The sequence below is a fragment of the Lemur catta genome, chromosome 7 (assembly GCF_020740605.2).
Source record: "Lemur catta isolate mLemCat1 chromosome 7, mLemCat1.pri, whole genome shotgun sequence".
Classification (NCBI taxonomy): Eukaryota; Metazoa; Chordata; class Mammalia; order Primates; family Lemuridae; genus Lemur; species Lemur catta.
The window spans coordinates 39,853,309-39,870,282 of NC_059134.1; the positions used below are offsets into that span (position 1 = coordinate 39,853,309).

At 43.4% G+C, this 16,974-nt stretch overlaps 1 protein-coding gene across 1 annotated transcript in view; it reads left to right on the plus strand.

Moving 5' to 3' along the window:
- The first annotated feature begins 461 nt into the window (after positions 1 to 461).
- MAML2 (mastermind like transcriptional coactivator 2) overlaps positions 462 to 16,974 on the plus strand; it is a 133,726-nt gene continuing 117,213 nt past the window's right edge. The window contains exon 1 of the mRNA XM_045556929.1: positions 462 to 618. Within this exon, the coding sequence (XP_045412885.1) occupies positions 462 to 618 (157 nt within the window). The remainder of the gene's footprint in view (positions 619 to 16,974) is intronic.

The following is a 16,974-nucleotide window of genomic DNA, read 5'->3' on the forward strand; positions in this document are numbered from 1 at the left end:
AGCAACTGTTGTGTTACAGATGTCACCGTGTTCCTCTCCTGCACCTTCCCCTAATACCTCCCAGGAGGCTGAGACGTGGCAATGGGTAGAAGTATTTTTGCACCATCTCTGCACAGTGTGGCTCAGGACCTCACAGCCTGAAGATCACCCTGTACAAGGTGAAGTGCTTCTGCTCGAGTAACCATAAACAGTCTCTGTCCAGTATCTGTCCCTTTTCCTCTCTGTTTATTTGCCTCCCTGTCTTTACCCCCTAAGAATCTGTATAAATAATGAAATTTTCAGGTCATTCAAGGGCAATTCATTAACCCCCTCTTCGGAAAAGCCAGTAATGTCATTTCTTCCAAAGTGGCGGCTTAATGGCCACAAGCAGATAATGCTTTATCTGGAGGTAATAATAAATAAATAAAATAATAAAATGGGGCTCCGGTGATATGTAATAAAGGGTCCAACTTAGGGCACAGATGCCAATTAATGTGGCCACCACCATTCTTAGCAGTAGAGGAAACAGAAAAGCAAAAGAAGCCCAGGATGGAGAATATTTTGAGAAAGCTGCGTCTGAGCTCGATACACAAATCGTGGAAGGTTTAGCATTTGATTTCCGGTTCCACACTGACCCCTGTAAGTATTTCTGTGATCAGTGATCCTCCTTCCCTTTCTGTCTCATGCCCTTTCGCCAAGTGTGTGCACACGTGTGCATGTGCAGTCTCTCTCTCCCTCTCTCTCTGTCCCATGCACAAACATGTTTGACTTCAAATAGACAAAAACGTGATGATGATGATGGGGAGGAGGAGGAGGAGGAAAAGAGGCCTGGTTTCTATAGAATTTTATCCTTTTGAATGTGCTTTCCCATGCATTATCTCAGTAAATATGTAAAACAACCCAACAGTATTTGTTAGGCACAGTAGGTATTATGATCGACATTTTGCAGATAAGGAACCTGGGGGTGACTTGCTAAACAATAATAATAAAGCCAGGATCAGACTCTTTTTCCACCCTCCTTCTGAGATGGTTCCCCTCCCATACCCCACTGGAGTCAAACCACAGAGCAGCCTGTGTCAGTTGCTGGCTAACGCATCACTCCTCCCAGCCTAGCTGTGAGTGCTCGCGGGCAGAGACGGGTTCTCATTCATGCCTGTCTGCCATTCCTAGCGCAGTGCCTGACGCAGAGAACACTGCGTATGGACAGGAGGGAGAGAAGGGTCTGCCTTCTGCGATGTTGGCAGAAGCGGAACCTTGCAGGAATAGGGAGGGAATCAGTGGCCCACAGAATTGCAAGAGTCATTTCTACATCATGACACCTCCCAGCGTTACCCCTCATCCCTGTCTGTGAAGCCTGTGTCATTCTCCCTTCCATGCTCATCTTTGGGCTGTTCCTCAGCTTAGATAGGCCTCGTGTTCATAAAGGCTGCTGTGGCTGCTACTCCCCTTATTTGCCACCCACCACCTGGGGACTCCAAAGAGTACCCTGAATAACTGTTACAAATCTTGTATAGAGAAGGCTCTAAAAATGTCATCATACCTGAATTCAATATGAATTTAACCATCCCTCTATAGCCGTGGTCCCCAACCCCCGGGCCGCAGACCAGTACTGGTCCGTGGCCTGCTAGGAATCAGGCCGCACAGCAGGAGGTGAGCGGCAGGCTAACAAGTGAAGCTTCATCTGTATCCACAGCCGCTCCCCATTGCTCGCATCATCGCATAAGCTCTGCCTCCCGTCAGATCAGCAGTGGCATTAGATTCTCACAGGAGTAAACTGTAAACTGCACATGCGAGGGATCTAGGTTGTGGCTCCTGATGAGAATCTAATGCCTGGTGATCTGAGGTGGAGCTGAGGCAGTGATGCTAGTGCTGGGGAATGGCTGCAAATACAGATTATCATTAGCAGAGAGGTTCAGCTGCACAATAAATGTAATGCTCTTGAATCATCCTGAAACCAGGCACCCACTCCCCCGCCCCCAGTCTGTGGAAAAATTAATCTTCCATGAAACTAGTCCCTGGTGCCAAAAAGATTGGGGACTACTGCTCTACAGAACAGGAGCTCCCTAGCATAGCTGGGGGCACTGCATGTGACCACAAAACCAGATGCGTGTGGACGATTAAACACGTCAGGGGCAAATGATATATTGCCAGCTTCTTTATTCAACAAGCTTTGTTGAGCTTTTACTAGGTGCCAGACACTGGGCGAGGTGCGGAGGACACTGTGAACAACCAGATAAGCTCCCTGACCTGGAGGAGCTCAGTCAAATGCAGGAGACAGGCAGATACATGTGATTACAAGGTGAAAAAAAAGACTTGAAGTGTCTCTCAAGCACACCTAACCCAGGTAAATTCTGATGGCATCCTTCAGAGATCTAGCAATTCTCGTCTTTAGGGGGCTGCTTAGGAGCTGGCTACAACTGCAGTCAGTGATGTGGAGGGAGTGGGAACTGAGAGAGCAGTGGAGGCAGTGAGAGATCATGAGAGAGACAGAGATGAGCATCTCACCATCTTGGATCTCAAATCTTCCTCGATTGTCCTGTGCACAAAGGTATCCAAGAGTACAAGGCTGGACTCTCAGCATTGAATGGTTTTAAATGGATGGATTCAACCAGCCCATGGGCCTGCTCGGGTCTCTGAAATGGAATGACGTCATTCAGAAATTCTTGTTCATCATGCCCGTCAGGCAAGTGGGTATTAGCCCTGCTGTTCCTGCACCAGCACCATAAAGGACATTCGCTCTGCGTAATGCAGGTTTGCAGCTTATGTTTCCTCTGCCCTGGCCATGGTTGTGGCTCACATTTCACTTACACGGGGCTTTCTGAGTACGAGACTGGGCATGTAAAGAATGGGATAATTGATCTTTTCCCTCTTGGCTGGAATCTGTGGTTGCATTGCCTCTAAACCGCACAGAATTCTGATTTGCTGCCTCGGATTTTACAGGGTCCTCTGTGAAAAATAAAAGCCTACAGGTGTGATGGTTTACTGCAGAAATTCTATTAGAGGTAGAATTTCTTATGACCGAGTAGCTTATATTTTCTCTAGGAAAAAACCCCACAAACTCATACTCACACACAGACACACAGACACACACACACACACACACACACTCCAACCTGAAAGATTTGCATTTGTCCTTCCTCCATTTCTTGTGCAACTCCCTTCTTTGCCCGGTTTTCTTTCTCTCCCTTTGTGACTGCTCCCACAGAACCTTGTAGAGTAGGGCACTTAAGTAGACTTAAAGACTTTCGGCAACTTGAGGGGACAATGGAAGTGTTTGGAACATCACCCTAAGGGGGAAAAAGAAACACAGGTTTTCTTCCCCTTTAGTAGGGAATCATGTCTTAGAAATTCAGAGAGATTATCTGTAAGTCAGGAAGCCAAGGCATGGCTGCATCTACAGGCCTAGAGAAACGGCAGGTTGATCTGTGCTGTCGCCCCAGGGCAGGAGTTTGTACACACAGGCCAGTCTGCAGGCCAGGTAAAATCATAGCAGACAGGAATAGGAAGGGGCACAAAGTTAAGGGTACCTTGGTTTCCCATCTCCTCTTTTGCAGTCTTCTCTCCTTTGTTCTTTATGTTGCCAAAAAGAATGCCTCACTGTGATGATGTGAAGGCCACAGGGGCACTAACCCATTAATCACAACTATTACATGTTAATACTGGATGAGTTCATTATAATTAACAAGGAACACGTTGAGAAGCTGAAATTTAGATTTGAAGGAAGGCCAAAAAAGTAACATGATTCTTCTTTGGAGCATGTTTATGGAAAGTTTATGTACACTGCACCAAAGTCCGTGTCTGTTAAACGCTTTTTGCCGTTGGCTAATAATATACACTGGACAAATCCAAGTCTTTCGTTCCCGTTAATGGGGAAGCATGTCTACATGTGTTAATGGCCTCCCCCATAGCAGGCAGTTCAATTCATAATTGAACAAGTATTGAACACCTATATATCAATGGAAACACGCTGTAATGAATATTCCTCATGTCCCTGGAAGTCTGCTTATTTGTGACCAAGATGAAGGATCCCTGGGGTTCCCTTCTGTTCTCAGTAGAGGTAGGTCTCTCATGATCCGGGAGCCTCCTGGGAAGCCAGGCTGGCTGCCCCAGCGCCAAAGAGAAAATTTGGATTCTCTTCGAGGAGGGGGCAGAGGAATAAGATGTCAATAAGGCCCCGCTTGAAACAGAGAGCTGCAGGAGCTGGTCTTGCTCTCTCTGCTTACAGAAATGAGCCTGTGACCTGGATTAGCATCCAAACTATCCCCCACTCCCTCCTGATTCCAGCTGCCTTCAGATTAGTACCAATTCATTAGCGATGAATCCAGCTACTCCCCAGGGGACTTTTTGTGCCATTTCCCCATCTTGAACATTCAAAGATATAGCACTTGCCCTAGAATTACTGAGGAGAGCAAGATACTATCCCTTGAGCCATTTGGAGGCAAGAACTATGCAAATATGGAGATCTTTGTAATTTGTTTGACTTTGTTCTTCCCTGTCTGCTTTAGTCTCAGAAGATCCTGATCCTCTAGGTCAGTGGTTGCCACACCTCACTGATCATCATCATCACCCAGGGACCCTTTTAAAAATACAATTCCTGGTCCCCATTTGGCTGAAATTCTAATTCGGAAGGTTAGAGAAAGGAGGGGAATGAAGACAAAGACGAGGAAGAGAAAGTAGGTGAAAATTGCTTATCTAGGCATCTTGTTCCACAGCCCACCACAAATGTGATTTATTTTTTATTATTCATTACAAAGAGTTAATGATATAATTATCCCAAAGCAATTAGATGCAGGGTGGAAACAAAGTGCTTAAGGGGCTGGGAGACCAGCTTATTGAAGAGGAGCATGGGAGTGAAGTGCCACCACAGTGTGATCTCTCAGGATCTGGCTTCCTGCTTCACCTGAGCACGAGGAGAGGACCTCTGCTGGGGCCCTCAGGGACAGCAACTGGTCGCCCAGTTTTTATCTCAACTTCCCTAAGAAGCAGGTGCATACAGATTACTCCCGATCCTTTGGGTCTGCCATGGACATTGGCCACTATCTCAGCTTCTGTGGCTTTACTCAGCTGTCACGTCCTCTTACCTTGAGGGTATGACTCTTCCAACAGATATGTATTGAGCACTTACTGTTTTCCAGGCGCTATTGTAGGCATTAGGGACCCAAGGGTGAGCAAATTCAGGGCCTTTGTCCTCTCACGGAACTTGCATTCTGATGGGAGGAGAAAGGCAATTAATGTCCAAGTAAATAAAATCATTACACATGATGATAAGTGATCTGAGAGAAATAAACAAGGCACTGTGATAAACAAGAGCGTGTGTGGGAAGAAAAGAATAATTAGAGGAGACATGGTAGCTCCAAGAAAGACAGAGCCAAGTGGCAGCTAGAGCCTGGCCAACCTGGGTTCTAGACTCAGCACTGATTACTGTGGGCTATATGAGAATTTCAGTAAGATCTTAAACCATGCCTGTATTAGTTTCCTATTGCTGCTGTAACAAATTACCAGAAACTTGGTGGCTTAAAATAACATAAATGTGTTACATTATAACTCTGAAGGTCAGAAGTCTGAAATGGGTCTCCATGGGCTAAAATCAACATGTCAGCATGGTGGCGCTTTCTCTGGAGGCTCTAGGGGAGAATTCATTCCCTAGTTTGTCCAACTTCAGAAGGCTGCTGGCATTTCTTGGCTCATGGCTCCCCTCCATCTTCAAAGCCAGCAGTGAGGCATCTTCACATCTGACTGACTTTCCGCCTCCTGCTCTCACTTGCAAGGACACTTGTGATTGCATTGAGTTCACCCAGATTATCCATGGTAAACACTTCAAGATTCTTAACTACATCATACCTGCACAGTCTTTTTTCTTTTTGCTGTGTAAGAGCACAGTTCCTGGGGATTAGGATAGGAACGTCTTTGGGGCCATTATTCTGTCTACCACAATGTGGCCCCTGCCTTTTTTTCTCTCTATAATGAAGATACTATGACTTTTTTGACCCACCTCAAAAACCTCCTCTAGGTGGTAGTTTCCACACCTCACTGATCATCATTCTGAGAAGCAAATATGATAATGGGCATAGAAGTGTTTTTACAAGTTGTAGGAGTCGATAGAGTTATAAGGAGTTCTATAATTCTTTTAGTATGGAGACATTATAGGAGGTTTCAGAGAAAAAGCAAAAACATGGAATGAAACAATAGAAAAAAGGTACTACAAGGAAAGATTAAAGGAGGAGGTTGTGTTTAGCTTGGAGGAAAAAAATCAAAGAAGTAATTTTTTTGTTGTCTTTGTGTGGAAATATTATAGCAAGGATGTTCATCAGATAGACTCACATCCACTACAGAGCAAGCAAGAGGCAGGAGATTTTCTTGCATCACGTCATGACTCAAGTTTCCTTCCCTACCTTCAAGCCCTAAATCAGACCCAGAAGATTGTTCCTAACTTTAGTTCTTGTGAATCCATCTCTCATATTGTTTTCTTTTAGCCTTTTGCATGTCTTTCCCAGCTCAACAAACATTTATTGGGAAATTACTATATGCCAGGGATTGTGCTAGGCTCTTGGAATTTAAGGATGAAAAAGACAGTTATTGCCCTCAAGAAGCTTGTAGCTTTGCATGCTCTCCCAGAGCCCTTATTACTCACTGCCTCGATTTACAGTTATTTGCATACATGCCTGTCTCCTCTACTAGATGATGAACTTTCTGAACACAGCAATACTGTTAACTCAACTTTGCATCTGCCATGACACAAGCCCAGTGTCTTACAATTGTACGTTTAACAGATGTTGGTTGAATTAAACAGAATGACAGGTTCTTGTCCATCAAAATTATTTCTTGCCAAAATGAGGATGGTTGTGGAAGTCTTTGATCTGTATATCTTAATAATTAGGAAGAGAATATAAGTCTTTCTGGGATGGTGTGGAGTCACCTGGCAAAAACCAGGGTCCTTTCCAGACTTCTGATTGTAACTCCTATTGTTCCTTGATTGCAGAGTGTATTCATTGTTGGTTAAATACAATTCTTAAGAATTGGGGTGTGGTGGGCTTTCAGCAAATTATAGACCATCTTTGTTGTAAGACTCTTCTAGTCTAAGTGGAGGATGACGTATTGTCAAGGTAGCAATGGGGTGCATGTTTATGATCGCTTATTTGCCCATTTCCTTCTTGCTGCAGTACTTCACAACTCTTTCTCAGCACAAAAGCTTATTGAGCATGCGTCTGCAGCATGACAGGTACTGTCCAAGGCCATGTGGCTTTGAGAGGTAATCCAGTTATGGAAATCTGCAAGGCTAGTCTTATGCCCATGCCTGATCCAGTTTCATATTTTTTAATTTCCCTTCTGCCTACATTTGGTCTAGAATCACTTCCCTTGGAATGTCCTCCTCTCACATCTCTGCTTGTCCAAATTTTATCTATATTAAATAGTCCCTGTTTAGTCTCATAAAAAGAGGTTGGGCTTTAACCTTCTGGGGTCAATACAGTTCATTCAAATACCTGAATTAACAGCTGTCAGTTCAACTCGTCATTTATTATAATACTCATTAACTGCTTACTGACATCTTTGCCTTTGTTCTTTTTTTTTTATTTTTAATGCTACTTAGCTCTTGTTTTGTTGTCATTTTTGTGTATTCTGTATTGTATTGCTCTGTATTTCTCTTACTAGCTACCATAACACCTTGTACTTAGTAGGCCCCCAATCTGTCTATTATTGAGTGATTCCCTTGATGAACTGAAAATTGAAATCCTCATTATCCTTCCCATACATATGAATCAGCACCATATTCTACTGGGGGGAGCAGGGGAGCACATTCAAGCTGGAGAAATCATTTGTTTAGTAAAAAGCACTTTGGAAACCTGTTTTGTTTTTCCACCTTCTTCCTCCCAATCCTGCAGAGATTCTGAGAGTTCAGCTCCATATGTCCCAGTGGCTGAACACCAGAAAGCTTAGCAGTTGAGCACAAAACCTGTCTCTAAATTACACACACAAGCCAGGACCTCCTACTTGCCATGTTGTCAGACCAGAGTAGAACACAAAAAAGGTACATTGTGCTACAGGCTGAGTCCCACTGCAATACAGGGGAGGCCAAGTGCACCAGAATTCTCAGTGTCACAATATGGCCCTTCTGCAGTTTGGGTTAGAATATCTGAACAGTGTCTTTTCCATCTCTGGCCTGTCCTCCCTAGAGGGTGAAACATACAGTGCTTTGAGTCCACCTTTATGAACCCACCCAGTGAGAAGGGACATGTGTGAATGTTAGTGTACAGTTTGAGTCTGACCAGGAGCCAAAAGGATGTAGAATTTCAGGCAGAAGTACATTATTCACACTGCAGTATAAAGGGTGACAAAAAAGCATTGCCCTGCCTCCAGCTAAGAATGTAGATGTTATTTACTGGAGCTGGGTGCCTCTCTGCTGTCTGTGTTGCTACATTAGAATCCCAGTGGGTACGTAGCTTTCTGCCCTCAGACTTGTCAGGGTGAGAATGAAAGTTTACCAGCCTTTAGACAACCCTTTTAGCCCCAGGGTCTGATTTTCATGGTTGTGCTCAGATAGCTCTTTGGGTTCATCAAAGCTAGTTTCTACAGGGACCTATGAAAACATTCCGCGAATAGACACTAAGTCTCAGGATCAGAACACTTGGTCCATTCCACCTCTCGGTGCCCCAGGTTGAGATCCTGAGATTTATGCTTGTAGGCACTGCCTTCTCATTTAGGCACTTGCTCCAACATCACAGTCAAGGGCAAATCTTTCCCGAGCATCCTATGTTAAACATAACACCCTCCTTTCCTTTACTCTGCTTTATATTTCTTAGAGCATTTATCACTTCCTGACATTTTATATTTATTCATCCATTGTCAGTCTTTCCTATCAGACCCCAGGGACTCCTTGAAGGTAGAGACTACGTTGTGTGCATTTTCACAAAATCTCACGGGCGTAGGACAGAGCCTGACACATGGGTACTCAATGTTTGTCAGCTGCTTATGCTGACCAGACCTTGCAGGAGGTAACAGGTGAAGCATATATTGGCCAATTGAATTATTTTAATTTCCCAGCCAAGATTACTTGGAGGATGAGTGAGATTAAAAAAAAATCCACCTTACACCATCAAACATTTAATATGCGCCCCCCAACCTTGCCACCCCTTCTCTTTGTTTGAAATTTCCACTTGCGACCTATGCCAGCCTGTGAACCTGCGGGTCCTCTCCTGCCTCTGGTTTCCCTGATTCAGAACTTCAGCAGAAACATACCTCTGACAACCTCAGTTTCTAATGATGGTCCACATTTGCTGTGTCTGCCCCACCAGAGATCCTTGTACCAGTGTGTTTAATTCCAACCAGCTGACCTCTTCGCCTCCGCCCTCCCCACTCCTGTACTTCTTAGCCTATTGGGATCAGAGTTATTGGCCCTAATTCACATTCTAGGTATAGTTAATCCTTGCCTGAGCCCTGTCTGCTGACAAGGACATCTGCGTAGGGCCCTCAAATCTGCCATGTAACCAGCTCTCAGGGGAGTTCAGTAAGGAAAGAGGCAGTCAAAACGTTTCAGTATTCACTATTCCCTTTCACGGTGGGAGCCTCTCTGTTTGGTGAAACTTTAGATGCTACTTCTTTATTTCTAAAAATATTTCGGGCTTTCCCATCAACAGAGCCAACAATAAAAGTCAGTAACAGTCTAGGGAGGGTGTGAGTATATGAGATCACAAGCTATAGAAGCCAGAACAGTGAGAGTGAGACTTACAAAAGCAGAGATACTTGGGGTTGATTTGCATGAATTCATTTGAAACTGGGGTTCTCACTGGGGAGGGAAGCAGGAGGGAGAAGGAAAAGGAAACTGAGCAGATTAGGATCAAATGATGACTCTGGGTGAGAGAAGTTAAGACCTGGTCCCCCTACGCTAATTCCTCACCAAGAATCTTGGTACATATCTCAGTCTGGGATATTTCTTGCACTATGGCAAAGTCTGAGCCATCAAGGAATTGCCTGGATTCTCCTCAGAAGGTGTGATTCCTTTATTATTTTTTCAAATCCTCCAACTCTGGAGATGGTATGTCAATTTCCTAGAGCAAAACTTTATCCAATGTTTTATTTTTAATTTTTCCAGTAGGTATTTCCAACCATACCCTCTATAAGTGACTCCAAATACTCTCTTCCGTGAATAAGTGAAGCATTGTGTACATACGCAATTGCCTTCATATGCTTTCTGTGGTTTCAAGGCCTCAGTAGAGCTTAAAAATGTATAGCACTGCATGCCCCTTCAGGGAGCTATAAAGATGAGGAGAAAGAAGAGTCTATGTTCCCTGGGGACCAAACACACTGGATTTAAGCCTCCACTTCTTCTTTTTTCCATCGTTCGTAACCATTTCGTAAACCCATAGAAGAACACGTTTTCTTTCTTCAAACAACAGGGATGGGGAAACATTAGAGCAGTGTAAAAGCTGTTCCATGTGCCTGGATGACTCAGTCTAAAATAGTATTATAGCTTGGCAGCAAATCCACTTCAGGGAAGCTGGTAGGAGACTAAAATAAAAGTTAAATTGAGGGGGTAAATCATTTTATCAGGCTTAGGATTTTTACTTGATGTAATGAGATTCTCAATGTAAAATGAGTTAATATGTCTGCCTATGGGCATAAATATTCAAAGAAAGAATTTGAAAATACAGATTCAAAGTAACTAGTGGTCTGAAATAACACAATGCAGGGCAGTGAAATTCTCATATAAATTTTGGCACAATGTGCTTCCTTTTGAACAGCGTGATTAAATATGAGTATCCCTTGCTTGTCATTAAGGAAAAAAAGAAACTACAAAGTGTTTTTTTTTCCTTTTGAAGATTTTTCTATTGTGTTCTATTTTCTTCCTCTTCTTCCTCCTTCTCATTTATCTTCTAGAAAAACTGTGCTTGTTTTTGTACTGCAAAATGCAAACTGAATTCAAATTGTTCATAAAAGATGAAGCCAAACATATTTCTGCATTCTTGCCTATTGCTCGCTGATTTTCCATGACTCAAATACAGAGTGAGCCCATGGTGCAGAGGGCAGAACTTCTGCTTAGCCCACAAACCCACAGAGGGAAATCACAGTTCTCTTCTCAGCAGTTGACCCAGTGGCCGTCACACTTTCTCTCTCGCCTCCCCTTTTCTGTTTTTTTCAGAGAACACTTTCCATTAGGCCATATATGTTCCTTATATCACAAAAAGTGATGAGTCAGTCAAGCCTTGGGACTGTATTGCCAGTCATTCTCTCAAACTAATAGGATTATGGAAGGAAGGGACAGCTGACACATGGATATCTGACACCTGATCACAGAGAATAAAGTAGGAGCCAGAGCGGGAGGTCAGAAGCTCCCTTCCTGCCCAGGCAGTAGAATCAGAGGGGAGGGAAGTATGTAAGAACAGCCTCCTTTTGGTTCTGTGATGGCTTCCTGTATCCTGTTAACACTTCGTAGCCTGTAATGATCTCCACACAAACTCAAATGGTGACATTTGAGATAAGCCAAAGAGCATACTCAATGGCTTGGGCTTTTCAGTCCAGCTGCCCCCAGGAGAGGGGAGGGGATGTACCCAGGTTCTTCGGCTGAACCATGCCTTCCCTCAGGGCCATTAAGTGGCAGGCCCAAGGCCACTCTCTTGAGATGGACCCCGCTTCAGGTCATGCTGCACACCACCCAACATGGCTACAGAGTTCTGAACAGAAACCAGGGCTTCAGGCTCCCTTTGAAAATGGCCCAAGCCCCATTTCCTCTTTGTTATCTCCTTCAAGGCCCTGTCCAGTCTGATCACAATGTTTGGTTGGCTTCGTGGTAGAGGTAGAGAAATAGCTGTGTTATGTATAGAGTCACACATCCAATGGAAGCATCCATTGATGCTTCTGTTTCCATTTTTTTAAGTTGTTTATTTTCACCATTTTATTAATCTTTGACAATGTTGACATACTGATGTTTCTCTCTGGTCTTCCATGTGGCACAGGGATCTGCTTCTTTAACAAGCAGCATTTATAAGTACTCAAGTAAGAGCCCTGTGATAGGTGGTTGTTACTATGGCAACTGTTTTTTAACAAAAAAAGAAAACTAACCTTGTGAATGGACACATAAGAAATCATAAGAAATGAATTTTTTTTCCCCTTAGAGCAGAATGTAGCTGGAATGCTGAAGTCTCCCTCAGCCTCATAAAAAGATTTGTGTGAACAATTTCCATGCTTTGGATTGGGCATAGCAAGCTGTGGGCTCTGTATTCCCAGAATAATGTTTTAGTGTGAAAATCAAACACTTCTATTCTTTTTCAAAGCCTCTCTTTAATTATGGAGGAGATGGCCAACATGTGGAACAGTGTCACTGTCAAGCACCTAGAGGTTATGCGTATGCAGCATCTTACTTAAAAACCCCACATTCATGTCTTTTAATGTGTTCTGCCAATAAAGATGTGCTATTTCCTTTTCAGAGCTGTGGCCTTAGCAACTTTATGTCAGCTTTTTCAGCTCTCACAGCAGGGAAATTCAGGTGAATTCCAAACTGTGATTAGAGAGATCTGAGTGGAGTTAAAAGAAGTCAAACAATGGGAGAGAAGAACGCTCACACAGACACGCATGCACACAGACCAGCTGCGTGCAAAGATAAATTGCATCTGCGTATGACCATGTTGGTGCTTGTCATAAAGCAATGAATTTGCTAGGAATAGGTACAGGTCAATGGGAGAGGGAAAAAAATCTCTCTTTCTACTGCCAAAAGTAATAAAGAGGAAGAAAAAGGCACCTGTGACACGAGATATCATAGAGAAAAAAGAGTGTTACTTAATGATATTGAAAGTTTAAAAATACTATCAGAAGCAAAAGCAAGAAATGCAATGATGTGTGCTTGCTAGGTGAACACAGATAATGGGGAACGGTCTGAATTGATGCATAATGGATCAAGGGTTACTGGATTGTTCTCTCTTTCTCGCTCCCCCTCCTCGTCCCCATATTTTCTGGCCTCTGGCTATATTATCTTTGATGGGGAAAATGATAGGCTTGATAATACATGATGATAGTCATCCAAAGATCAAACTTCATTAGATCCTTCTTATTCAGGAGCGTGAAAGTGTCTGGTCAAAAGCAATTCCCATATGTGACCTTAATGTAACAAGCAATTAGACCCAATCCTGATGCTTTGAAATATCTTTGGTTATCAAGATCAAGTAGGATACTATTTTAAAGAGGCTTTTAGTATCCTTAGATGTCCTGAAAATATATGCTACTGGAATTTTCATTGAAGCCACTCAATGCCATCCATCTCTTTTTTAAGTCTCTCCTCCATGGGGTAGATTTTTAGTTCCCTAAACAGGATTTTGCCATATACCCATATTTATTTGGAAATAAAACCCAACCAAATGGATACCTGGGTGCCACACCAAAGCTTTCTCCATGATATCTGTGTTTCTTGTGGCCTGGCTTCCTTTCTGTCTTTTCTGCTTCAAAAGTATACAGAAATTCCTATTATAGACAACCTACTTAACTACTACGAAGAAACAGGCAAACTCTACACCTTCCATCTGGTATTTGAACAAGGAAGTACAGCCTTTCTGCATCCCTTCTTGTAATAGAGAAGAGGAAAAAAATATAGAAGCAAATGAATGAGAAAAAGTGAAAGAATCAGGCAAAAGTTTAACTGTGTACCTACAAAATACAAAGAATTGTTCTAGCTGTTGCGAAGGGTATGGCAATGATAAGGCAGTCTTCCACCCTGTATCTCCCTCTAGCTGCTGGCCTCTCTCTCCTTTCTCCAGTCAGGTTTTCAGGAAGAGTAAGATACTCGCCTTGTTTCCCTTTTGTGGTCTCTCATCCTCTCCTCAACACATTGCATTTTGGCATCTGCCCCCAACCACCATCAAATGTCAGATGTGATAGCTACTGCTCTGCCTTGTCACGGGTGACCTCTGCGGCATTTGATGGGGTTGCTCACTTCCTCCTTGAAACTCCCTTCTTCTAGCCTTCGTAATCTTTCAGCTGCTTGTCTCTTCCACTTTATTCTTCCCCTGCTCGCTCCTTCAATCTTGATGTTCCCCAAAGTTCCATTCTCATCCCTTTTCTCTTTTCACTCCTCGCTCTCTGTTTGGACACTTACAACCACATTCATTCCTTCCACTAATGCTTATGTGCATTTCTACCCAATCTGTATCGACAGCCCTAAGCTCTCTTTTGATCTATAAACCTGAATATCTACCGAGCCAGGGGACATCTCCACACACATGCCCCGGGAACATCTCATATTCAACATGCCCAAACTTGAACTCATCCTTTGTCTTCCTGCCACCCCCCACCCACCACGAAACATGGTCCTCTCCCGACATTCCTTTTCTCAGAAAATGACTCCATCATCTAGCCAGTCACTAATCCGGAACCTCCCATAGGGAATTAATTATAAACTTCGTTCAGTTTCTGGATCCTAAGTTCTTTCCTGTTGTCTCCATTTCTACTGCCTTAGCTCAGGTCTGGCTCTTGTTCACTGTGTGCTGACACCTACCTGATCTTTGAGCTTAAGCTATCTATCTCCAGTCCACTCTCAATTATTTGGTTGTTAGAGTTATTTTTCTAAAATACATTACAGATCATGTCACTTCCCTACTTGAAGTCCACTGATACCTCCCCACGGTCTCATAATTAAGCCCATGTTCCTCGGCATGGTGTCTAAGCCAGAGAGGTCGTCTCCTGCAACTCACTGAGCCTCCCTCGCTTCTTCTCACTCCTCACAACCTGCCTCACGCTCAGCCTTGCCTACTATGTGCAATTCCCTGAGGGCCTCTGTGTGACTATAGTGCTTCCTTAGAGTAACCCCTTAGCATGACATGGAAGATTCCTCCAGTGGCTACACTTCATAAAGAGCATGTACTTTTAGTCAGGAAAATTTGGTTCAATTACTGGCTGGACAACCTTTGTCAAGTTGCTTAAACTTTTGTAGCCTCATGTTTTTCTCATTTATAAAATGAAGTTCCTTATATCTACCTCTCAAGGTTGTTGTAAGGATTTAATAGTAGTGATAGCTGGTGTTATCAGGCAGTTTTTTTGTGTCAGGGATTGTTTGAAGCACTCCACATGTATTCACTTAGTCTTTGCATCAACTTTATAATTAGTATGTATATTTTACAGATGAGAAAATTGAGGTGCAGAAGTTAGGTGATTAGCCCAGGGTCACACTGCTAGCTAAGTAGGGAGCTGGGATTCAGAGAGATGCTATCTGGAAAGTGCCTTCTATTGAATAGTCACTCAATAAATGCTGTTTACTCCCTTCTTTCCTGCTGCAAGCTGAACTCTTCCAAGTCCTATGGAAGACCCAAAAGACTAAATAAAAATAATAGCTTACTATTAAAAATAGGGAAAACCAAAATGTTTTTCTTACTCTCACTCACACAGAATACTTTTGACACCAAGATTTTACCCACACACCAACCATGTAATTTTCCAGAGGACACCAACGGGGTGTCCTGTAATGTACCTCAATTCTGACCCTTGCAACCTGGAGATAGCGTCAGAACCCACAGGCCGAGGGCTCAGTTCCACAAGACTGCCCCTCACTTCAGATGCCAGTCACGAGCCGTAGGTTATGCCCTGTGCGTCTGACCGACTGACTATAAATTAGGGTTCCCGCAACCCCTCCTCAGGTTGGATTGATTTGCTAGAGTAGCTCATAGAACTCAGAGAAACATCTACATTTGCCAGTCTATTATAAAGGACATTGCAAAAGATACAGATGAACAGCCAGATGGAAGAGAAGCACGAGGCGAGGCAGGTGGGAAGAAGTGTGGAGCTTCCATGCCCTCTCCGGACGTGCCACCCTCTAGGTACCTCCATGTGTTCAGCAATCTGGAAGCTCTCCAGACCCTTTTCTTTTAGGTTTTTATGGAGGCTTCATTACATAGATATGATAGATGAAATTGCTGGTCTTTGGTGATCAACTAAACCTTAAGCCCTCTCCCTCTCTACCCAGAGCTTCCTACCTCATAGAGGGCAGGGCAGGAACTTCAATCCAGGTCTCTGACGCCAAAGCTTGGGCTCGTAACCACTATAATATACTGCCTCAAAAGACATTAGAAGACACAAGACCGTGTTTATAATCTTACTAGTGGGACCTGAAAAAAAGGCATAATAACAGTTATAAGCCCACAACATTAAATACACAAGGAAAGCAAACCGCGGAAACAGTGGCTGACGAGGGCATAAAATAATAGAGCAGCGATCACAATTAGGCTCTGAGGAGTGATTTTTGAGCTGCGATTTGAGGCTCATGAAGAAAATACTCTGGTCAAAGAGAAAAACTCTCTTTGAGGTAGTAGAGGCAGGGATAGAGACATGACAAATGCAGAGAAGTGGCCATGGGTAAGGAGGCATTTCTTCCTCTAGAAGTGTAACTAGTGGATATAGGGTATCAATGGTGAAGCAGGTATGGTGAAAAAATGTATGTTTTGGGATGGGAGCTAAAGTCCCCATGGCATCAATCCTGCTGACATCCTGGATTAAAAGCAATTTGCAGGGATGCAGTTGGTGAGCTTTCTCAGTTTAATTCTGTCCTGCCTTGTGTCTAAAAAGCAAATGAAATAAACAGCAGCAATATTTGTGAAGATTAGGAGCTTCCTGAGTTAAGACTGTCCTTTTAATATTTTAAACAGACTCGAGCAATGCCATAAACAATTTTCTTTAAGGGATGGTGCAGAATGAGCTCCTTTGGGTGTGTGATGATCTCATGCCCATTCGTAATGGGGTGGACAGCTCTTTCCCACCCGGAGCAGTCAGTTAGCAGATACCCAAAGCCCAGGTTAGTAGGTTCTGCTCTCTCTTTTTTAAAGGGGATGAATGTTGATTCATCATCACACTGATTCATAGAAAGGAACTGTAACATATTCTTGTTTAAAGATAGGTTTCAAGAAAATGATAAGCATCAACAATCCCCAACCTTTTTGGCACCAGGGACCGGTTTCAGGGAAGACAATTTTTCCACAAACCGGCAGTGGGGGGATGGTTTCAGGATGATTAAAGCACATTACAGTT